The sequence below is a fragment of the Lagenorhynchus albirostris genome, chromosome 2 (genome assembly GCF_949774975.1).
Source record: "Lagenorhynchus albirostris chromosome 2, mLagAlb1.1, whole genome shotgun sequence".
NCBI lineage: Eukaryota > Metazoa > Chordata > Mammalia > Artiodactyla > Delphinidae > Lagenorhynchus > Lagenorhynchus albirostris.
Window position 1 is genome coordinate 49,518,548 of NC_083096.1, and position 24,343 is coordinate 49,542,890.

General features: G+C 35.2%; 1 protein-coding gene across 3 annotated transcripts in view; it reads left to right on the forward strand.

The window, feature by feature from the left end:
- ACBD6 (acyl-CoA binding domain containing 6) overlaps positions 1 to 24,343 on the forward strand; it is a 225,620-nt gene that overhangs the window by 69,925 nt on the left and 131,352 nt on the right. The window contains exons 5-7 of one of the 3 annotated variants that reach the window (XR_009537294.1): positions 13,796 to 13,901; positions 15,960 to 15,989; positions 19,514 to 19,566. The exons of 1 other annotated variant lie outside the window; for it this stretch is intronic. Coding sequence is in view for 1 of the 2 variants with exons in the window: in XM_060132403.1 (XP_059988386.1) it covers positions 13,796 to 13,901 (106 nt within the window). In the remaining variant the exon portion in view is untranslated. The remainder of the gene's footprint in view (positions 1 to 13,795; positions 13,902 to 15,959; positions 15,990 to 19,513; positions 19,567 to 24,343) is intronic. One more of the 3 variants, XM_060132403.1, reaches the window with a different exon arrangement.

The following is a 24,343-nucleotide window of genomic DNA, read 5'->3' on the forward strand; positions in this document are numbered from 1 at the left end:
GCTATTGGCAAAACTGGTTAGTCTTGGCCTTATTTCATTAAGTCATCCAAGTATTAGTCTTCTTATGATAGGATCTAAATCGTTGTATTCTGGAACATATTGTTAAGATATGAAACAGTAAGGAATGTGAACGTGAGAGAGCCACGGAAAGCCTTTCAGTTACAAACTGTAGTTTTCTTACTACTACAGTAGATCAGAAATCACAGCAACTAGTCATATTCTTATATTAGAGAATTCATTCTGTAACAATTCCAGTGTAACAAACTAGATCATGATAAAAGTTATTGTATAATGAAATGTTCGTTTATTCCAGTAAAGGACCAGGTATAGTTCCTATTGTTTCTTAAGTATAAGAATGCAGTTACAACAGTGAAAACAGGCTATTTGTTGAAGTTTGTATAATCAAATTTTGCTTGTACTTTGGTGAAATTTAATATCTGGTGTTTTATTTTTCGAAGAGAAAACTGTGCTTTAATTGAGGTTAATTGCAGTTTCTTGGCAGAATTAATGTTCAGCTGAGGTGAAAGTGACAGTAGGTTTTATAATTTTAGAAACATCAAATGGTAAACTTGGATGAAAGGAAAAGCTTTCTTGTATAGCACCATTAAAAAGAACATAAAAATGTATTTTGAAGGTCTGTTTTGGATACTTTAATATATAAACTTACAATTTTTTCCACATTTAAAAAAATTTATTTATTTACTTATTTTTGGCTGCGTTGGGTCTTCGTTGCTGCGTGCGGGCTTTCTCTAGTTGGGGCGAGCAGGGGCTACTCTTCGTTGCAGTGCGCGGGCTTCTTGTTGCTTTGGCTTCTCTTGTTGTGGAGTACGGGCTCTAGACGCACGGACTTCGGTAGTTGTGGCATGCGAGCGTGTCCCCTGCATTGGCAGGTGGATTCTTAACCACTGCGCCACCAGGGAAGCCCTCCACATCTCTGAAGGTTAGGAAAATCAGTATCTAATGAACCCCTTTACTAAGGCTTGGGCTCCATTGTTGTGGCAGTTTCCTGACTAATATGCATTGTAGGTGACAAGTTAAGGGCCCATTTTATTTTTATTGTAAATGTTCCTGGGCCAAGGGCCACTGGGGCCAATTCCGAGCTTGCTCCCTGACTGTTTTGGTTCTGACCTTTATTTCCACTCTTTCACAGAAAGTGACAATATAATGTCATAGGTACAGATCTCTGTGTTAATATTCCAGAGCCCTGACACCAATTTCTCATTCTGAAGCTAGTTAATTGTTCTGTAGTATAATGGAGGAGATATAAGGTGAGGCTAATTAAGTACAAAAGATTATGGAGCCTGCTGGAATTCAAATGGTGGTTCCATCTCTTATTAGCTCTGTGACCTTGGACAAGTTACTTATCTATAAAATGGGGATGATTATAGTATATTATGCTTTCTCATATAGCATTTTTGTGGATTATATGAATACTTACACACAGGCATCCTAGAATAGTATGTGGCACAAAATAAGTTACTTTGTAACTGTTAGTTTTATTAGTATTGTTACTAAGCATAGAGTCCCCACAGTGGAGACTCAGGGCACAGGGCTGATGGTGGGAGCTAAAATCACCTAACTATGGAATTAGGTACAGGTTGTTTGCTTTTGCAGAAGAAAATGGCAAACCGGGAAGGGAGACCAATGCTACTAGATCTGAGTTTGGAACTGTAGAAACAAGAGAATAACAGATGTTGTGACTCTAGTCTTGAGATCAGTTGTGTTTCATTTAAACTGCAGACTGGCAGAAAAAGGTCTGGTTAATAAGTATAGGGCTTTGCAAAGAGTCAAATGCTTCTGTACTACATATACTAACTCACTTAACAGGGAATCACTTTCAGTGACTTGTATAACTGAGAAGGTTTCACCTCGACGTTGGCACATAAATTGAGAAATTAGGACATGATTTAAAAATACAACAAATGAAACGTGTACAGTATCCAACCCACCCTGCAATAACATTTGATCTTCCCTGTTATATTTTGTAGTTTGATGCTATGTAATCTATCAGAATCTTATTAATCCCACTTACACAAGCAGCCATCTGGACCTTCTTTAAGCAAGACCAGACCAGTATACAACTGAAGTGATTGATGGACTCTGGAATTGATTAGTTGTTCTGTGAGACAAATGAACTCTTTTGGCAGAAAATACCAGAGGTCACTGCTGTGGTCAGACACAAGAGCCTGTAGAATTTTAAAGAGATGCTTTCATCATTGACTTACAAAGTTAAAATTTTTAAACCATAATAGATTTTGAAAATATTTTAGAAATATTTTTTCACTGGTTGCTCTCTAGTTCTGATTATAAAATAGTAAACTGTAAGTATAAAAAACTAGAAAGAAAGTGATAATTTTATGCTTTAATTTTGTATTTTTGGTGAAAATATGAACTGAAATAAAAGTAGCATAAAAGCCAGTCACTTACACATAAATTGTACTCTAAAATTTTCCTGAAAGAGATGTGATTGGAGAAAAAGCTACAACATAGCTTTGGTTTACATGGTTTAATGTGACTAATAGAATCAAATAGTATAAAATTCCATTTAGTTATTTATTCAAAGCTTCACATTGTTAACAACCTGTTTTTAACAAATCTATTTAAGACTCTGAAACACCAAGAGTATGTATTACACATATTTTGTATTTAAAAAGTTGAGTATTTGGATTTTTATGCTTTTAGTAGGCTGAGTCACTCTGGGATACTACTGTCCCATTGATACCACTGCCCTTAGCACCAAAAAGATTATCCTGCTTCCCTCCATCTGTTTGGCTGGTAGTAGTGAAATCCTTCCCTGTTTCACCGTGTTGCCTGTGATCAACATTGTGTTAACACTTTGGTGATAGGTGATAAAATGGATGACATATGTCTTGTTACATTCTGGTTATTCTTTGAGGTCTGCACAAGTGTGTATAGGCAAGTGGGCACCTCCCCCTTGAGAATGTGACTGCTCAGAATGAACTTGAGTTATGGATTTATTCAGCCTGTAAAACCTCAGCTGGCATAAATAATTGAGAAAGCAAAGGTTTGTCTGTGGTGCATACCTCAGGGACTCATGGCTCCCTTCCTTCTCTCTACTCCCTTTCTTATGAAAATGATCCCAGTTGCACTCCTAGATAATAACACACCAAGCAATTAAAAGCCATGGGTGGCTGGAGAGAGGAGAAAAGGTTTAGTTAATGAGCTTTTCCTCTTCCAGTGCCCATGAGAGCCTCAGGAATGACAAGGCGATTAAAGCAAAGAGATAATTATAGATTATGTGAAAATGGGTCCCTTGGGATGAGCAGGTCTTGACATAAACAGTAACTGTTGTAAGAGTCTCCTGGCTCTCATATTCACCCTTTTCTTGCGTGCTTTATTTAGCTCCTGTGTGCTCAGTGTCATGATGCCAACCAAGCATATAGGCCAATCTACCTGTTTGCAGATCAACAGCCCTTTCTGAACAAGAGGTCATTCATCAACTAAAACCATCATCTTCTCTTCCTCTCTGCTTCTCTTCATTCTTTTTCCTTTTGCATCATCCTTTTCCTCACTCTACCCCTTCTAATCTTTTCCTTCTCTCTTTCTTATATCCTTATCCGTATATAGTATCTATGAAATGCTAGGCACTTAGTCTTGTTTAAGCGTGTGTCTGTGCGTGCATGCGTGCACGTGCAATTATAAAGACACATATGGTTATGGATATACTATGTTACAATAAAAGGTGGTTATATGTGTTACAGATAATATAAATAAATGTTTTCTCCTATTAAAATGCTTTACAGATATATTTAAAGATATTTTAAAAGTGTTAGCAAAGATGTAAGTTTTGTGTGATAGACAAAGTCATCTTCTTAATTCCCATTGAATTGTTACCAGCTATTCTCTGAATGCTGAAAGCAAGCAATTTTGGTTCATTTCATTGCTTTTCAATTTATGAGGTCTTTGCTGATTGCATTGTATATATTAATAAATGCTGGTGTTTATTGAAGTTTGAGTTCTGTGTGAGAAAGGCATTATTACATTAATTACATGGTTTTTTATTTTAAAATTTTTACCTACTATAAAATTTTATATATTCATTAGATAAGTATTTTTAACAGTATTTCATGTAAAGTACATCATTCCTAGGTCTGTATGTCGTATTGGTCTTCTCTGTCTCTCACAGCTCCTAACACATCAGAAATTCTGTTTCCTTCGTGTTCAAAATAATCCAAATTCATCTGCTTCTCATTATCACTGCTATCATGCCTTTTGCATTACCATCACTACTCTAAACAGCCATCTTCTCTTGGCCAGGACACTACAGAACGATTTGCAAACTGGATTCCTCACTTCCTTTTCTGTCTCCTCCCCAGATTTATAACTCAAATCTCATAGCACTTTCCTGCATAAAATCCTGTAATGATTTCCCATAGCACTTAGGATAGAATTTTAAAATCCTTAACATGTCTTGCAGGGCCCCTCATTGTCTCATCTAATGCCAATTTCCCTCTCCCAACTTGTTCACTCTGCTCCAACCAATTGGCCTATTTTTATTTCCTTGAAGGTCCAATTAATATTTGTTAGGTAAATTGATGGAGAGTGTTATATGAATATGAAAAATGACTCCAGCTTAAAATATATGCTAAAATCTTAAGGTAATAGAAATGTCAGCTAATATATATTGACCACTTATTGTATGCTAGTAACTATACCACATGTGTTATATATATTATTCCACTTAACCTTCAGAATGATCCTGTGAGATGTAGGTATTATTAATATCCCTGTTTTACAGATGAGGAAACTGAGACTCAAAGAGGTTAGGTTACTTGTCCAAGGTCACATGGTTAGTAACTCTGCTCTTAACTGCTACACTGTACTGCTTCTGAGATATTTGAGGAATCATTGTAATCTCCAGTTATTGAAATTGAATTTGATAGTTGTTATTATATTAATATAGTGAGTATCTTCAGTTTACATTTTTAATTAAATTTCTTTTCCATTTAGTGTTTTTAAAAATGTGCTTCACTGGTAAAATTAGAGACTGTAGTCTTTCATTTATCAATATACTGATGATGATGTTTCCCTTAGATTAATTGTTTTTATTGATTTTAGACTTACCTTAATGGTTGAGAATGTAACTCATCTCTGTAGCCAAGGGATTCTATAGATTTTTCTGATGTGGGCACTGGTTTTAGAGGGATTGATCAGAACTGAACTATGTTTTTTCTCATGGACATTTAGAGTATCAGAAATTTTCAATCGACTTTTTTAAAGTTAACCAGGTTTTAACAGGTGAAAATGCATTTTTAGTAACTAGTGTTTTTATAAATTATGCCTAAATAACTTTTCCTGTACAACAAGTTATCTACAAGAAGTACCTGGGGCATTGATCTTTCCTTTGTCATTGCTCGTTTGAAAAAATATGAGAAAAGTATTTTAAAATATAAGTGGTTTCATTTGAAGGGACCCTTATCAACATAAGTAAGATAGTAAATAGAACTTTTTATTTGAGGCTTTTGAGAATTTTATGGTCCTAGAACTAAGTACACTACATATACAACCCAGTCTGAAAATAGTTATTACTTGGTGAAAGATGTTGCCATTACCACGTGATAGGAAGTGGGAAAACCAACTGGTTATTTCCTATAACTGTCTGAAACCAAGTGTGGATATAGTAACACTCTGAGTGGAAGGATTGTGATTCAATACATATGAATTCTCTCATTCACTTGTCCATGTGTCACTGTGTATTTGGAACCTACCTTATTACTTTACTGATTAAAACACCATTGGTTTTAGAACACCATTGTTTAAATACCATTAAGAAAAAAAAGTCACTAATTAATTGTAAGATGCTGAAGGTTATAAGATCCATCAGAGATGTTAAAATATGAAAAAAATATGTGTTTACCAAGTTGGCAGTGAAATATGCCAACTTAGTTAACAATTTCTAGGTGTTTATTTGGTACCTAGGATTTCAAGAATTATTTTAAGAACAACTTAACAAACAACATAAAGCACTTTCTTAGTGCTTTGATCTCACTGCTAGGCTTCTCGAGCATTGTTACTGCTGAAGCAGTGTTTTGTCTCTTCCAGGACTTAGGACCAAAGTGTTTCAGAAAGGAGGTGCTATTTGTAAAATTTTACCTGAGGAGCATAGTATAGACTCTCATTTATGGTGTTTGATAAGATTGAGACTCAAAAACAGCGTTTTACAAGGTGATATTAACATCTAAAATTTTAATTAGATATTAATTAAAAGTGGAGATTTTTTAATATGCTAAGTATGACAACTATGACTACTATTTAATCCTTAAGTTAGGAGTTGACTTTACCTGTTTTGCTCCTTATACCAGCTTCCTTTAAAAAACCTTTGAGTAAGAATAGATTCTTTCAGGGAGAGAAACAGCTGTAAGTAAAATTAAAATATGCCTGTATTTTTTTATATTTGTAAATTAAAACATGCTTTTTTAAAAAATACAGAGGGTAGCTTAATTTTTTTGTAGACATTTTATCTCAACTTCTAAAATATTAATGGTTTATAGTCATATCAAAAATTATATAAAGATTTTATATGTGTATATATAAAATAAAGATTTTATATATATCTATACAGTTGATCCTTGAACAAGGTGCGGGTTAATCCAAGTATAACTTATAATTGACCCTCCATATCCACAGTTCCTCTGCATCTGTGGATTCAACCAACCATAGAATGTGTAGGACTATAGTGTTTACTATTGGAAATATCCACATATAAGTGGACCTGCACAGTTCAAACCTACATTGTTCAAAGGCCAACTGTATATCAAGGTTGTATAAAAAAGAATCAACAATAGGCTTTGTGCTTTGTATCTGGCGTACATAGTAGGATGTTGGAAATCATAGTCAAATGAGATCAGTGAGATGATATTGTTTCCTAACATTGTATTTGAACAGAAGAGTAATAACCCTTTACCTTTCTGATTGACAACTTCTGGTCACACATCCAACAAATAAATTAGGAACTTAAATTCCTACAAAGAAGTAGTATTCACCAGCAGTACTGCTGAATTTTGTAAGACATGTGCAGGCTTTCATCCTTGAAAGATTGCCTCCTAAGGAGCTTCACAGAGTGGCTTTTTGGTGAATTTACCATAGGTCAGGGTCCATTCTTCACTCTCAAAGATCTAAATAAAAGGCACATAGATGACCAGACCCTCAGAAACAATGTAGCAGTAATAAAATTTATCTGAAACTGATGTGTAAACTAAATGGCTTATTTATTTACCAATATATATCTTTATAGTGAACCAAATGCTTTGATACCCTGTGTACCCTCAGTCTGAGTATTGAGGAACCCAGAAAGACAGGTGACCATTCATGAATGTTAAATAGAGTGAGAGAAGGGGAATTATTTTTATTATTTTTATTTTTGCAGTACGTGGGCCTCTCACTGCTGTGGCCTCTCCCGTTGCAGAGCACAGGCTCCGGATGCGCAGGCTCAGCGGCCATGGCTCACAGGCCCAGCCGCTCCGTGGCATGTGGGATCTTCCCGGACCAGGGCACGAACCCGTGTCCCCTGCATCAGCAGGCGGACTCTCAACCACTGTGCCACCAGGGAAGCCCGGGGGAATTATTTTTAGATTTGCTTTAGCCAAAGTCCTAATGATGCCTCTAGAACAGACTGTCTCCCAGCAGAGAAATACCTCAGAATGCCTTTTTGCCTTCGATTAATTGTTTCTTTTGGGCAGTGTTCAAAATTGGCTTCACAGATTTTTGCTTCCTCCTATGGTTCATTGCTAACCATTGCTACCTCCTACTCATGGTAGTTGTCTCACTGTTTTGCTTTTTTAGATGTGTTAAGGTTAGTGTGTGAATCAAGTAGCTGTTCAAGTTATCTAGGAGACATTCTTTTCTCCTCTCATTAGTAGCTTTTATTTAGTTTGTTTAGCTAAGTAAGAGGACAATTCTACTACCCTTTACTCCAAGTTTTGGAAGGTGGGTAAATATTCTGTTCCCCAAATAATTTGTTACTAACATTTGTTACTTATGTTATATGCAGTGTACCAAGAAGGTTCTTTGTGATCTGTTGTCCACCTTATAACCTTTAACTTTATCTCCCAACACCCTGCCGTAACCAGTTGCTTGCAGTTCCCCTGAACACCTCATTTTGTTGTGCTTTTCCTTTTCTTCTGTTCTTCAGGATCCTTCAGTAACTTAGCTGCGTTGTCAGTTTATCCTTCAAGGCTAGGTTGTAATGTCAACTCTTCTGTAACACCTTCTTTGATCATCCTTGGTTGAATGGCCCACTCCTTGGTTTGGGCCTCTACTTTATAGAATATTGGGTTACAGCAGTGATATTTAAAAAACCTTTGCTGATATAGTTCCTAAGAAAATTTTGGAAGACTATTTATTCCCTCTTATGTTTTTATGATAGCATCTAAAATTTTTATTTAAAAATTTAAATAATTGCAAAGGGCATAATTTCTGGCATTTTGTAAATAATGGAATTTTAAAATAAACAGATTACTGTTTTAGATATATCCAATAGAATCTAAATACTATAATGAAATCCATTTTTAAAAACACATCAACATGTTACCATTGAGGGAACCTGGGAAAATACTACCAGCTCTCTATTATTTCTTACAACTGCACATGAAGCTTCAATTGTCTTGAAATAGAAAGTTTAATTAAAATAAATAAAATTCTGATCTTGATTTTAAAATATAGAATAAGGTCTTTAATAGTTAGAAATTTTACATCACTCCTTTTTCTCCTTTAATTGTACTTCTCCCACACAATTTTATTTTAAAGCAATATATTTTTGTGTAGTCTTAGTACACTATCAATTCTTTGCAACAGAAATATGTATTAAGTTGGAATTGTTAAAATTTTAATTTTCTGTGATGCAGAGGCTTTAAGCATTAAATTTTTCTCATTTGAATTATAACTATTATTTCTATACAGCTGATCAACATTCATTATACATCTTGTTAAATAATTATTAAGCATAAGTAAAATTTTATTGGAAACGTGTCTTAAAATTTTATTGGAAGTGTGTTTTAATGTTAAAAATAGTTTATTTAACAGATGCATATTATTTTATTAGAATGAGACAGAGTTCAGCATCGTCTTTTTTTTTTTTTTAATTTATTTTTGGCTGCGTTGGGTCTTCATTGCTGCACACGGGCTTTCTCTAGTTGTGGTGAGCGGGGGCTACTCTTCATTGCGGTGTGCAGGCTTCTCATTGCAGTGGCTTCTCTTGTTGTGGCGCACGGGCTCTAGGCACGTGGGCTTCAGTAGTTGTGGCTCATGGGCTCTAGAGTGCAGGCTCAATATTTGTGGCGAACGGGCTTAGTTGCTCCGCGGCATGTGGGATCTTCCCGGACCAGGGATTGAACCCATGTCCCCTGCATTGGCAGGTGGGTTCTTAACCACTGCGCCACCAGGGAAGTCCTAGCATCAAGTCTTTTTTGTTTTATTTCACCTCTTCCATCCTCTAACCTTAGTTGTAGGAGGGCTTCTCAAAACCAGTTTTTCACCGAAATTGTCCCTTTATTTGGTACCATGGACAATTTATATCTTAGAGAAGTACAACCTGGGATTAATTTTTTCCCCAAACCTTTCCTAGCACAGTGGACTCTTGTATGACATGAGTTTGACCTGCGCATGTTCACTTACATTTTTTCACGAAATATGTTCTACGGTACTACACAATCCACGGCTGATTGAATCCTCAGATGGAGAACCCCCAGGTACCGTGGGCTGACTGTAAAGTTAATTGGTGGATTGACTATTAACAGTTATTTTTGACTGTGGGGGTCTGGTCTGTATATTAGTTAAACAGAGTACTTTTAAGCAAAAGAGTAACAGATTTAATTAATAGTCATTTGCTAAATCTTAGTAAAGTCTTTTGGTTATGTTTCCTAGAAGTATACCATAGTATGGAGAGAGGTGTGTGCTTTTATTTTATGAACTAGGAGAATGGTTGAGCAGGGGGAATGTTGAAAATGGGAATGGCAATGAAATATTTACCACAGGAACTTTTTCAAGTAGATCAGTTTAGGAAAGAATGTGTTTATTTAGAAGTTTAGCTGAAATGGATTCTCTTAAAATTTTCCATTCCTGCATATTCTTTTGGGTCTTTCTGTACCCCCAGGAGCCCACAGGTGTACATTCCTTGATTTGAGGAATTTGTGGCATTTGTTTAAATTTGTATAAGTATTGGCTTACCCTTCTTTGTGTTTTCATTCATTCAATAAATACTTTTTCTTTGTCTATTTACTGGAATACTGTTTTTTATATCTGATTGCCCGTTGCTTGATAAATACATGAATTGAATTGAAGTATTTACTGAATGTGTCTATTAAATAGTTAGATTTCTGAGCTAGCCCCATAAATGTGTTTTTTAATTCTGTGAGGTAGATGAAAAGTAGTTAAATGGACTTTAGATGGCTTGCCATCTTTAGAGAGCTGACTGTCTGAAATAGTCTTTTGGCAGGAAAATGTCTTTGTAGTCTTTGTAGAAAGTGATGCAGATAGCATTTTTAGGAGTGGGTGGGCAAGAATCTCTTCTTCCCGTGATTCTGATGAAAGACAGCTATACTTAAACACCATCCCTCTCTTCCACAAGTGTGTGCCCTTATATTTCAAAAGAATTTCAAAGGAAGCCAGTGGTTTTTCTCATTCAGATAAATGTATTTTCTGTCAATTTTAGGAAATTTGGAGTAATCTAAAGAGAGTCCTGTGCTATAATATGGGACATTCTTGAGGGTAGGTAGCATCATGAAAATAATTCATACTCATCTGTAGAGAGTGGATATGATAATTTTGTCACTCACATTCATCAGAGAGAAGGAAAAAGATAACCGGGTAAGAATCAAAAGAGAAGGGAAGATAAAGTGAGAAGATGTAGAAGGGCACTAACATTTATTAAGGCTCTACTGTATTTGGTAATGGTTGAATTTGTTTGCACCTGTTGTTTCGTTTAAGTATAGATATACAGAGAAAAATTGCCTGTGGAAGACTGTATTAACTGGGAAATACAGAGGGAAAAAGACAGAATTTGATTTGTATATTGTACATAATCTTGTTGGGGGCAAGAAAGGAGATAACAGAAAGATGTTACTCCAGATGTTTCTCCATTTTGGCCACTAGGTGGTGATATTGTATAAAGACAGCTTGGTTGCTGGCTAGTAAGATAGTCAAAACTTGAAGTGGGGATAGATAACTATATTTAACAACTAAGCCCAAGAGTATCACTTAATATTTTTTAATATTAGTCACACAGCTTTGTAGCACATTTGTGGTGACTTTTATTGACTTTCCCATTTTATATTTAATTTACATTGTGTACTCTACCCTGAAGTATTTTATAAATACCTCTGTGTGCCTAACATACTTAGCAATGATAAACTGCAGTTGATAAGCAGGTATACAGATGAAAAAGTGCCCCGACCTCCAAAAAATTCACATACAAAAACAAAATAATTGATATAAATGATACATATAAGAAACATTGAGAATATATTAAGCAATATAAACATTTTAAATAATATTGCTTATGGCATAAGTGTACATGCACATTTGGAATTAAGGAAAAAGGACCACACAGAAGGTCCTCCCATCTCTGAATTATTCTTGCATTTTACTGGGTATGGGTAACCTACATCCCAAGGATCCTCCATACTTTCCTTTCTGTGTCCCACCACCAACTCCCCATTATTTTCAAATCCAAAACAATTGGTGAGTAGTGTATTTTTTATTATGACTTAAAATGACACAATACTTTCTCTCACAGTTGAAGTTTCTGCCTCTTGAATTAGAGGGGTCTCTGTTATTGTATTGAAGGAAAATAGGTCCCTCTCTTTCCCAAGTCAGAATGCTGAATGCATTTTTTCATAGAAAGTATTTTTTGTGATAGTTAAATATAGCTAAAATACTGTTATATGCAGCCTTAATTTAAAAAATCAGACTTCTCCTTTCAGGGGTTTTGGCCTCAGACTTCACTATTTTCTTCCAGAGTAAGTGATCTGGAAAAGCATTTTCTCTTTCGCAAATGAACATTTTCAAAAGACCCTATTTTTTTTAAAAACATGATTTTTTTTCCTGGAAACGTAGCTCATTTTCTCCAGCTTGAAGCAGGCTGTTTCTCCTCTGTATTCTGATAGGCCTTTTTAAAGATCCAGTTTTCCCTTATGTTAATGGTATATATATTTTTTATCATCTCAACCATACTGTACATGTATTGAATGCAAAGTTTCTTGCTTATCCTTATCATCTCTTATCACCAGAATCTTGTCCAGTGCCTTGCATGTAGTAGGTGCTCAATTAAATACATGACACGTGTAAGGAAGGCTTAGACTGTTAATGCCAAAGTAGTGTGTTTTAAGTTAATTACCTCTGACTAGAAATAACTTTTTTTTTTTTTGCGGTACTCGGGCCTCTCACTGTTGTGGCCTCTCCCGTTGCGGAGCACAGGCTCCGGACGCGCAGGCTCAGCGGCCATGGCTCACCGGCCCAGCCGCTCCACGGCATGTGGGATCTTCCCTGACTGGGGCACAAACCCATATCCCCTGCATCAGCAGGCGGACTCTCAACCACTGCGCCACCAGGGAAGCCCCCTAGAAATAACTTTTTATAGGGTATAAGGTATTGGCTTTTAAGATAGAAGGACTCCTATGGTCAGATGCTTTTTTTCTGATGAATGGAAGCTGTGGCCTTACAGGTTGTAGAACATACTAGTTATAATGTTTGAAATTCAAATTGTATTATTTTATGCCTGTTTAGAAAATGTAGAATAGTTTCATTATTAATATTCCAAATTACTGATCTTTTGGGAATCATAGATCCTTGTGAGAACCTCACTGAAGCTACCTCCCCCTTCCCCACCTACCCACTGCCAACACAGTCAGAAAAATGCATTATGCATCTGCACAGATAATTCTGTATACTATTTTAGAGAACTCATAGACCTCATGTTAAGAACTTCTGCTTTAGATTCTGGAAGAGACTACAGCTTACTAATTGAGATGTAGCTTGATATAATAGAAAAATGGACTATATGCAAAATCAGTTGATCTGAGTAAGTTCTAGCTCTTATTCTACCCTTGATAAATGTGATGCCATTTGACAGGTCATATAACCTCTCCTTACCTATTTCTTTATCTGTGAAGTGAAGCAGCTGTTGGATAAGATTACGTGAATTAGTACATTGATATGCTTAGAATAGTGCTGAGTACATACTGTGCTTCCCAGTCTTTATTTTTATTATCTCATGAAGGACTTCTGAATTTTGTGATGCTCTAATTATCTTTCCCTTAAGAAAATTACTTTGGTGTGTGTGTATATATGTTCGTGTTGTGTGTGTAATTTCTTAAAAACTTGGATAGCAACCAACTTATCCTTCTGTTATTCTGTAAGAGAAGTAGTAAGCTATGTCCTGATCTTTTGCTACCTCTATACAGGCAACAGTAAATGACCTTCTCACTGCAGTGCTACAATTGAAAATTCTGAGTCAGAGGATATATGTGCCTGTCAGTGTATAAAAGTAACTGGGGAGAAAAAGAGCACTGAGAAAATCTACTCGAGATGTTATATTAGTGTACTAGTGTAACTTGTTAAAGCAGATGAAGCTCTTCTGTATAATTATAGTTGCTAGGAACTTTAGTCTTTTCAGAGATTGGATGTATTACGTCTTACTGAAAATCCAGTATTGTTCATGTAAAATTCTTTGTAAAAACGGATTCCATTAATGTTTGCGGCAAATAGGTTGTATTAAAAATATGTAACTTTTATGTATTACCTAGTAAGACAAACTCTATTTTTTTTTAACTCTAATTAGGGAAGAAGACAAAAACATATTTGATTACTGCAGAGAAAACAACATTGACCATATAACCAAAGTCTTCAAATCAAAAAACGTGGATGTGAACATGAAAGATGAAGAGGTATGAAAAACGTGTCCTGTTAATTATTTTCTTATGCTTTGTTGTTCTGCCCCAGGGCTTTTTTTCTACACAGCAGGCCTCTGAACTACAACTCAAACCACATTATGGTTAAGAGTATATCAGAATATCTAAATGAGATGGTGTCACCCAGTTAAGATACTTTCTGTATCTGTATCCATCATATTTCTGTCCATTATAGAAGTTACTAGCTGAAACTTGCAGCAGGAAAATAACTTATATTTGTTCATGTTAAAGGGAGAGACTATTAACATATTTATGTGAAATCTATAGGTAATATTAAAATATTTATAAATAGCTTTAGTATATTCTGTCATTATACCTGAAACAAGTATATTGTCCTTTGCCCAGTAACTGTATTTCTAGAAAACTGTCAAAATTTTGGTAAATCCAATCATTTAAATGCAGACCCACTATTTAAAGGGATCCTATACTAAATTATTTTGTAAAATATATTACTTATTAATTTATTTATTTTGTGAATAAAACTGTTCACATATTGAGCTTAAACTGTCCCTGAATTATAGTTGTTTAAAAAGGAGCAAAATTTACTAATCACTTTTAATCATTTTTTTCATTCTTTGATAATGCAGTGAAGATGTTCAAAATGACCAGAAGGTAGCAATTGTTAGGAAGAGGACATGCAGTGATCGTAGATGATGCGTAGAGTAGATGATCAACTTCTGTATTAATTGAGGGCTCTCTGTACAGGTTAGCCCTTAATATTATCTCACTTTTAGGCAGCATCTTTCCTATAGTATATTTTCAGTGACATCTGGAACTGAAAATGTAAGACTGTAATTCTACAGTAAAGTTTGTTCTCCTATAAATAATGAAAGGAGTCAAGAAAGATGTCGCTAGAGAAAAGTGGAAGCCAGATTGTGAAACAGTAACAGCGGCTCTTCTGATTCCCACTTGGGTTTTTTTTTGCCTTTCAGGATCAGAATACATTTTATTTTAGTCAGTCAGGCACGATTGCTTCTCCTGATTTTATTGTCGTTTTTAATGTTTGTGCTCATGAGTTAAGATTTTTATGAAGTTAATACATGTAGATAGTTCAAAGGAAATCAGATAGTACTATAAGTCTTACAACAAAAAATGTACTCCCTTATCTGCATCCTTCTCACATTTGATTCTAGCTCCCTTGAGGCAAAAACTTTCAGTGCTTTTAGTTGTTTCTTTTGCAATTTACCTACATAATTCTAAATAATATACTTGTATCTCTTGATTTTGCAAGTCTAAACATTATTGATTTTCTTCTATGTTATATTAGGATTTAGCTCTTTTACTCATCTTCCCCCTCTCTCTCCCCACCCTCTTAACATAGTTATATCACAATTTTTAGTGTCAGTTTTCTGATTGCATCTCTATTATATCAGTGTTTTTATTATTATTACAAATTATACTATAATTAATGTAATATAGTCAATTATGATTATAATGTAACTATTATTATGACTATGTAAATATTGTTTGTTGCTGAGCTATGGACTGTACTATATGTATTAGTCAGCTTTTGCTGTAGTAAAAACAAAACAAACAAAACCCCAAATTTCAGTGGCTAACAACATTTATTTCTTGCTCATATTTCAAAAGCCTTGGAACCAGTTGAGACTCTGCTGGCTTCTACTAGCCTTGTTTGTGCTCAGTTCATCTTGATTTCATATGTCTTCTCATTCTGAGATCTAATCCCAATGGATAGACCCTATATGGGGCAGACAATAAAGGCAGACAGAACCAGACCCCACAAATACATTTAAAGCTTTCCTTGGATGTAGCATGTGTCACATCTACTCATTCCTTTGTCTAAAACAAGTCACAAGGCCAAGCCCCAGGTCACTATAGTAGGAAGTCTGCTTTGATTGCAGGGAAGCAAGGCAAGGGTGGAAAGGGAATGAATAAATTATATAATTATGAATAATGCAATCTACATACAATGGTACAACATTTTGTTTTTCTTAAGGTTAATAATGGCCTCTTTTTTTTTTTTCTTGGTCTTCTGTGTTCCTATTGCAATTCTTTCCTCAAATTGTCCAGTAGAGGTCTTCTCTGTACAGTCAAGCACATCAGGTAATCAGTCCCATGGTTTTTTTTAGCAATATTCCTCTGGAACCCTCCTTCCTTCTTCATCTCTAAAGTGGACTGGTTGTTCTCTAGGCCTCTCGCATAGATGTCATTCTGGGATTATGCTTTACCACTGTCTTTGGAATTCTCTTCCCCTTTTTCCTGGATTTTTCTATTTTGTGGATCCCAGGTCTTCATCTTTTATCGTTTACTTCTGTGTTTTGATGGAGTGTCTCCTCCACTAGCGTCCTCTTCTATTTATTTCCTGGTTTTGAAGGAGCATTTCCTTTAGTAGCTTCCTGGGTAAATGTTTTGAGATATTCCTTGTTGAAAATGTTTCTATCAGAGCTCTTGGTGTATTCCATATGCTCAATAAAGATTTGATGAATTATGAGTGAATGAATGACTGAATGAATGAATAAGCAGAAGCAGCATAGTATAATGGTGATGAGCTGGACTACCTGGGTCTGAGTGCTAGCACTGTCACTTCCTAGCTATATGACCTTTGTCAAGTTTGTTCTGTCTCAGTTTCCTAATGTGTACAATGGGAATAATAATAGTACCTGTGTCAGAATTGTTTTGAGTATTATATATAAGGCACTCAAGCAGTACCTGAAACACACATGCCAAGCACTCAAATGTTAGCTGTCTTGATTATCCGTAGTGAATAATATGAATGAAGGATGATGATATAATGAAGAAATGAAGAAACCACAACTGTTTGTTGTAAAGACTTAGTTTTTTTTTTTTTTAAGAGCAGAGCAGTTTTAGGTTTTATAATAAATTTGAGAGGAAGGTACAGAGATCTCCCATATGACCCAACATTATTAACATGGTACTTTTTTTTTTTAAAACCAAGGATGAACCTACATTGATATATCATTATCATCCAAAGTCCATAATTTACTTTAGGGTTCCTCTTGGTGTTGTATATTCTATGTATTTGGACAAATGTATAATGAAATATTCATCATTACAGTATGATACAGACTCTTCACTGCCCTAAAAATCCTATGTGCTCTGAATATTAATATCCCCCACTCCCCTGGCAACCACTGATCTTTTGGTTGTCTCCATAGTTTTGCCTTTTCCAGAAGGCCATATAGTTGGAATCGCATAGTATGTAGTCTTTTCAGATTGGGTTCTTTCACTTAGTAATATGCATTTGAGTTTCCTCCAGATCTGATGGCTTGAGAGCTCGTTTCCTTTCAGCACCGAATAATATTCCATTGTCTAGAGGTACCACAGTTTATTTATCCATTCACCTCCTGAGGACTTTTCTTGGTTGCCTCTGAGTTTTGGCAATTATGAATAAAGCTGCTATAAACATCCATGGGTACGTTTTGTGTAGACGTAAGTTTTCAGTTCCTTTGGGTAAATAACAAAGAGTACAGTTTGTAGATGATATGGTAAGAGGATGTTTAGTTTATTAAGAAACCACCAAATTGTCTTCCCAAATGGCTGTGCCATCTTGTATTCCTACCATCCATGAGTGATGCTCTTTTGTTAGGTACATACACGTTAAGAATAGTTACATCTTCTTGGAGAATTGACCTCTTTATCATTATGTAATACGCTTCTTTATCCCTCATAACTTTACTTACTTTGAAGTTTGCTCTGACTGAAATTAATATAGCTAATCCTGTTTTCCTGTTGTGTGTTAGCATGGTATTTTTTTGTCTGTCCATTTACTTTTAATCTATATGTGCCTATATATTTCAAGTAGGTTTCTTATAGACAGCATATTGTTGAGTTGTGTTTTTGATCCACTCTGACAATCTGTCCTTTAATTGGTACAGTTAGGCCATTGACATTCAAAGTGATTACTGATATAGTTGGATTAATATTTACCATATTTGTTACTGTTTTCTATATGTTGCCCTTATTCTTTGTTCCTGTTTTTGTCTTCCACTCTTTTCCTGCCTTTTGTGGTTTTAATTGAGCATTTAATATGATTCCATTTTCTTTCCTTTCTTAGCCTATCAGTTATGCTTTTTTTGACCTTTTATAGTGGTTGTCCTAGAGTTTGCAATATACATTTATAACTAATCTAAGTCCATTTTCAAATAACATGATACTATCATGGGTAGTGTGAGTGCCTTATAAAAACAAAATATTCCTAATTCCTCCCTCCTGTCCCTTGTATCATTGCTGTCACTCATTTCACTTACATAAAAGCATACATAAACATGTATATATGCATACTATATATGCATGTTTGTATATTAGTACACACATAAGATATATATGATACATAAGCATGTATAATCAAATACATTGTTGCTATTATTTTGAACAAACTGTTCTCTCAGATCAATTAAGAGTAAGAAAAATAAAAGTTTTTATTGTACCTTCACTATTCCTGCTTTGATGCTCCTTCTTTCGTTATGTAGATCAGTTTCTGACCTACATTATTTTCCTTCTCTCTAAAGAATTTCTTTTAACATTTCTTGCAAGGGAGGTGTATTGGCAACAGATTTCCTCAAAATTTGTTTGAGAAAGTCTTTACTTCTCCTTCACTTTTGAAGGATAATTTCTCAGGATACAGAGTTCTAGGTTAGCAGGGGTTTTTCCTCAACAGTTTAAATATGTCACTCCACTCTCTTCTCGCTTGCATGGTTTCTGAGGAGAAGTCTGATGTAATTCTTATCTTTGTTTCTCTATAAGCAATATGTTTCTTTTCCTCTGGCTTCTTTCAGGGTTTTTCTCTATCTTTGATTTTCTGTAATTTGAAAATGATATGCCTAGTGTAGTTTTTGAAGCATTTATTTTGCTTGGTGTTCTCTGAGCTTCCTGGATATGTGGCTTGGTGTCTAGCATTAATTTGAGGAAATTCAGTCATTGTTTCAGGTATTCATCTGTTCCTTTCTCTGTTTCTTCTCCTTCTAGTATCCCCATTATGCATACATTGTATCTTTTGTATTTGTCCCATAGCCCTTGGATATTCTGTTCTGGGTTTTCTTTTTTTTTTTCCCCAGTCTTTGTTTTCACTTTTTAGTTTTCGAGGATTCTATTGATATATCTTCTAACTCAGAGATTCTTTCTTCAGCCATGTCTGGTATACTAATAAGCCCATCACAGGCATTTTTAAAATTTCTGTTACAGTGGTTTTTTTATCTCTGTCATTTCTTTTTGGTTACTAGGATTTCCATTTCTCTGCTTACATTGTCTGTTCTTGCATGGTGTCTGCTTTATTCATTAGAGCCCTTAGCATATTAATCATAGTTGTTTTAAATTCTCAACCTGATAATTCCAGCATCTCTGCCCTGTTTCATTCTGATGCTTACTCTGTTTCTTCAGATTGTGGATTTTTTGCCTTTTGGTTTGTCTTGTAATTTTTACTGATAGCTGGACTTGATATATCAGATAAAAGGAACTGCTATGAATAGGCCCTTAGTAATGTGGTGGTGAGGTGTTGGGGAGAGAAAGTGTTCTATGGTCCTGTGGTTCGGTCTCAGTTTTGTAGTGAGCCTATGCCTCTGGACTGGGAATCTCACAAATGTTTCTCTTTTTTTTTCCTCCCCCTTTAGTTGGGACAGAATGGCTGGAGTGGACTGGAGTTGGGTATTTTCCTAACCCCCAGGTCAGTTAGGCTCTGATAATACCCCAACAGGTTAGGTGCTGGTTAGCCAGTTTCCCCTGAATGCAGGCGGTTTTGAGAACAATAGAGCTTTGGCATATTTCAGAATGGTTAATTTCCCTTCCCCCTGCCAGAAGCGTGAGGGGATGTCTCTCTGACATTTATTGTGGGAACCTCGTCAAGCTCCTAGAAGTAAATCTCACACTATTGGGGGGGTGCGGATAGAGGGGTTGAGTAGATGCCCGTGGAGTTTTTAACCCTCAGAGTTGTCTGCACTGTGCCTCCAGCAATTCATTTATTACGGTCAGGTTTTCTTACCTGGCTCTGGTTCCCCGGCTGGTTTCCACTTGTGAGGCTCTGCTCCAGGATGTCGAATTCATCTATCTGTCTCTCTAGTCTCAGGGGTTTGCCCTGTGTCTTTCCCTTTCTTATGGATCTAAGAATTGTTGATTTTTTCAGTCTCTTCAGCTTTTTTGTTTGTTTGTTAGGATGGAGTGGCAACTTCCTAGCTCCTTATATATGGAACTGGAAACGAAAAGCCCACTTAACTTTTCACAGTCACTTTTTCACTGGAAATGATTGTGTATGTACTATATTATCCCTGTTAGAATTCTCCATCTTTCAAATAATACTATTTTATACAGTGTGGGTTATGGTTTACAGAGTACTTTCCCCATATTTACAACTCTGTAAGGTACTTTCACTTATTACCGTGTTGTCTTTACAACAGCCCTGTAAGGTAGATGTTATCCTTATTTCACAGACAGGAACTATTTCAGAGATGTACACATTACTTGTTCGAATACATACAACTGCTAAGTGGAAATGCAGGTCTGAGAGAGTGTTCTTTCCACCACTGGATTTAAGAAGGATAATCAATTTCCAGTCGACCCTGCTACTGTTATGCTCTGATTTGCAACAATTTCTTTTATAAAATAGTCAAATCCACCTGTGACCTCTGCAAGGATCATTGGGCAGCAATGATAGGGATAAAATAAATGTCTAGAACTCAAATAGCTTACACTAAACAACACCATTTTTGTGTGAAAATAAAAGTAACACTTGTAAAATATCTTGCTTCTGTCATTTAGTGACTTTGATATAGTACGGTTTCCCAGGTCTTCCAGTTTGTTACCCATGCAGCTGCCTTTCCCCCAAGTCTGCCAGAACACTTGTGTTTCCATGAACAGATGAAGTGCTTACACATTCATAGACTGAGACGCCCAGAATTCAGTTGGGTTCTCTCATTGCTCCAAGCAGATTTCTGCCCTTTCAGCCATGACAACTCAGGCTGGGCTCTAAATACTGATGGCAAGACCTTTTATTATTAATCAGGGATTTGTATGAATTAATTTAAGAATGTGAGGGAGGTGGGAGCTTAAAATTAACATCCTAAATAAAATAAAGGGTACTGCTTCATGACATTTAAAGCTCTAGCAAATAAAACAAGTTTGCAAGCTTTGATGATGGATTAAAAGTATATAATCTCAAAGTTAAGTTGCTAGCTAAATACTTTTAACCCCTTTATCAGAAAAAAGACATTTCCCTACTATAATAAGTTGGGTAACAATTACAATTTTGAAAGGATATCCTGGTCTTCTAGGTGTTTGTCTAATATTTGAGCTTGAGTTATTTCACTACTCATTGCCTAAGATTCTTTGGAATGGTATATGACTTTATTTAAAATGTTCATTCAGCAGATTCAGCCCAATTTCAGTCTTTCCCTGAGATGATTAAAAATTACATTTATTGCACTTAAAATTTTTTGTGAGCACATAGAGAAATTTTAATTATAGTCATAACATGATAAGCCACATTTGCACTCCCACATATTGAAATAAACATAATTATTATATTGCCTAAAATGCTTAGAATCTATAGCTATCATAGCACATGAACATATATATATATAAAAAATGCCTTTTAAATAAAATATTCCTATTCTATAATGAAGTTATTTTATTATGCAGAAGTATAGTTCCTGGTGTGTATCTTTTATTTAAGTTGTAATTGCTACAGATATAGTAAGGCATATATTTCTAATTTGAGAAAATTACGTGGTGTTTCCTACTGATATGGTAATTAGGACACTGTCTATATTTCATGTAATAAAAAAAGTTTTGTAGTTATACTTACTATTCAGGACGCTATAGGTTCCAAGTTTATAGCATCATGGTGTTCTATGTACTCATTTGTTAAATTACAGCTTTTATTACATTTTTTAATCATTTGCAGAAATGTTTGGAAATTGAGGTGTAGATAATATGAAGAGAAATGTGAAGATCTAAAAGCTTATACATTTTTTAAAATGGTGCTTCAATTTTTATTTTTTGAGTCAGTTAATATAACTCTTCACACATGCCACATATTTATAGTTCTTCCAAGAAAATATCTTGGATGATTTAAATAATTTATAAAGTGTACTTAATATATGAACAGAATATTTCTTATCAATCATCAGGCACATATTATGTCTGCACAATTCTTGTCACACAATTTATATCTCAGATTAGTGCCATATACAGTAGACACTGAATACGTGCTTCTTAGTGATATTTAAATAATATTTTATTTATTTCTAATTAATTTATTTTTGGCTGTGTTGGGTCTTCGTTGTGGTGGGTGAGCTTCTCATTGCAGTGTCTTCTCTTGTTGCGGAGCACGGGTTTTAGGTGCATGGGCTTCAGTAGTTGTGGCACATGGGCTCAGTAGTTGTGGCGCATGGGCTCAGTAGTTGTGGCGCACAGGCTCTAGAGCGCAGGCTCAGTAGTTGTGGTGCATGGGCTTAGTTGCTCTGTGGCACGTGGGATCTTCCCAGACCAGGGCTCGAACTCATGTCCCCTGCATTGGCAGGTGGATTCTTAACCACTGTGCCACCAGGGAAGTTCCTTAAATAGTATTTTAAACTTTTACATTAATTTAAATTTGTTTTAGAACAAATGTAGCAATATAATAATATTTGAATGAATTAGATGACATTATTCCAGTGCAGCTATCATCACTCCCCCCAGAAGCATTCATATAATTCATTGGTTTTTCCATAGATTTTTGTCTAATACACTCAAAAATTCCTCTTTTATTGAGCTGCTACTTTAGTTAAGTCCTTTCTTTTCTTTTGAAGGTCTAATTTTATACCATTTTCCATATGTTTATTGATTCTTTCAAATACTTTGAAGAAGATCACCTTTCTCTTGACTCCATTCCTTTCTGCACTTGCCTTGTTTTAAATTTGTGGCTCATGTCAGAATACAGTTTACATGCTTTTGGTTTGAGAAACTGCTGCAAAATCTGGCAAAACAGACAGTACTAACCTAACAAAGAAGCAAAAGGTTTAAGAGGCAGAGTCAGTGTACTAAGGCTCAATTTATGCTTCTATTTAAGAAAGGAAGGAAAAAATGCATCCTCTTAAATAGCTTTCTACACTTGAGTATATGTTAGTTTGGTTATGTAGTTGATTAACATATTAATTTAAAGGAACTTTATTCACACTAATAATTGAGAAATGCATTCTAAACTGTCAAATTATGCTCATTTGTATTAATACAGGCAGCACCATTTAAAAATCAAGCCTATGGTAATACTTTACACCAGAAACTTGTACTTAATGCAAAATGAGAAAATAGTGAAAGTCATTTAAATCTTATGAGCTTTGGCAGTATACTCTTTTTTTGAATTTTTTATCATGGTAAAATATACATAACAAAATTCACAGATTTAACCATTTTCAAGTGTACAGTTCTGTGTCATTAAGTACTTTTACATTGTTTAACCATCACCACCGTTTTATCTCCAGAACTTTTTCATCTTCCCCAACTGAAATTCTGGACCTATTAAACACTAACTCCTCATTCCTCCCCTTCCCACAGCCCCTTGCAGCCACCATTCTACTTTCTGTGTCTATGAATCTGACTACTCTAGGTACTTCGTGTAAATGGAATCATACAATCATACACAAGCTCTCTTGAGACTGGCTTATTTCAGTTAGCATAATATCTTCAAGGTTCATCCATGTTATAACATGTCAAAGTTTCCTTCCTTTTTAAAAATGAATGATATTTGTATGTATATACTGCATTTTGTTTATCTAAATATCCATCTGTGGACAGTTGGGTTGCTTTCATATTTTGGCTATTGTGAATAATGTGGCTGTGAATGTGGGTGTGCAAATTTTTGTTTGTTTTTTTCCAACACTTTATTATGAAAATTTGTAAACATACAGGAAAGTTGAAAGAATTTTACAGTGAACATCTATATCCCTACCACTAGATTCTACCACTAGTTATTTTACTATGTTTGCTTTATCAATATCTAGCCGTTTCTCCATCCATCAATTGATCTGTTTTTGATGCATTTCAGAGTATTTTATAGACAATAAATTTTCTTCTAAATGCTTCAGCATACATATCATTAACTAGAGTTCAGTATTAGTTTGGTTTTTCTTTTAAGGTAACATGTATATATACAATGAAATGCACAAATCTGAAGTGCACATTAGATTAATTTTGACAAATGCACATACCTGTGTAACCAAAACTCCTATCAAGATATAGAACGTTACTGTCACCCCAGAAAATTCCCTCATGCCCCATCCCAAGTGGTTCTTTCTCCTAATCGTACAAAGGTAACCACTGTTCTGATAATTCTTCTACCATAGATTGGTTTTGCCTGTTCTAGAACTTTATACAGATGGAATCATAATATGTACTTTTTTGTGTAAGGCTTCTTTCATTTAGCATAGTGTTTTTGAAGTTCATTGATATTGTCATATAGATCAGTATTC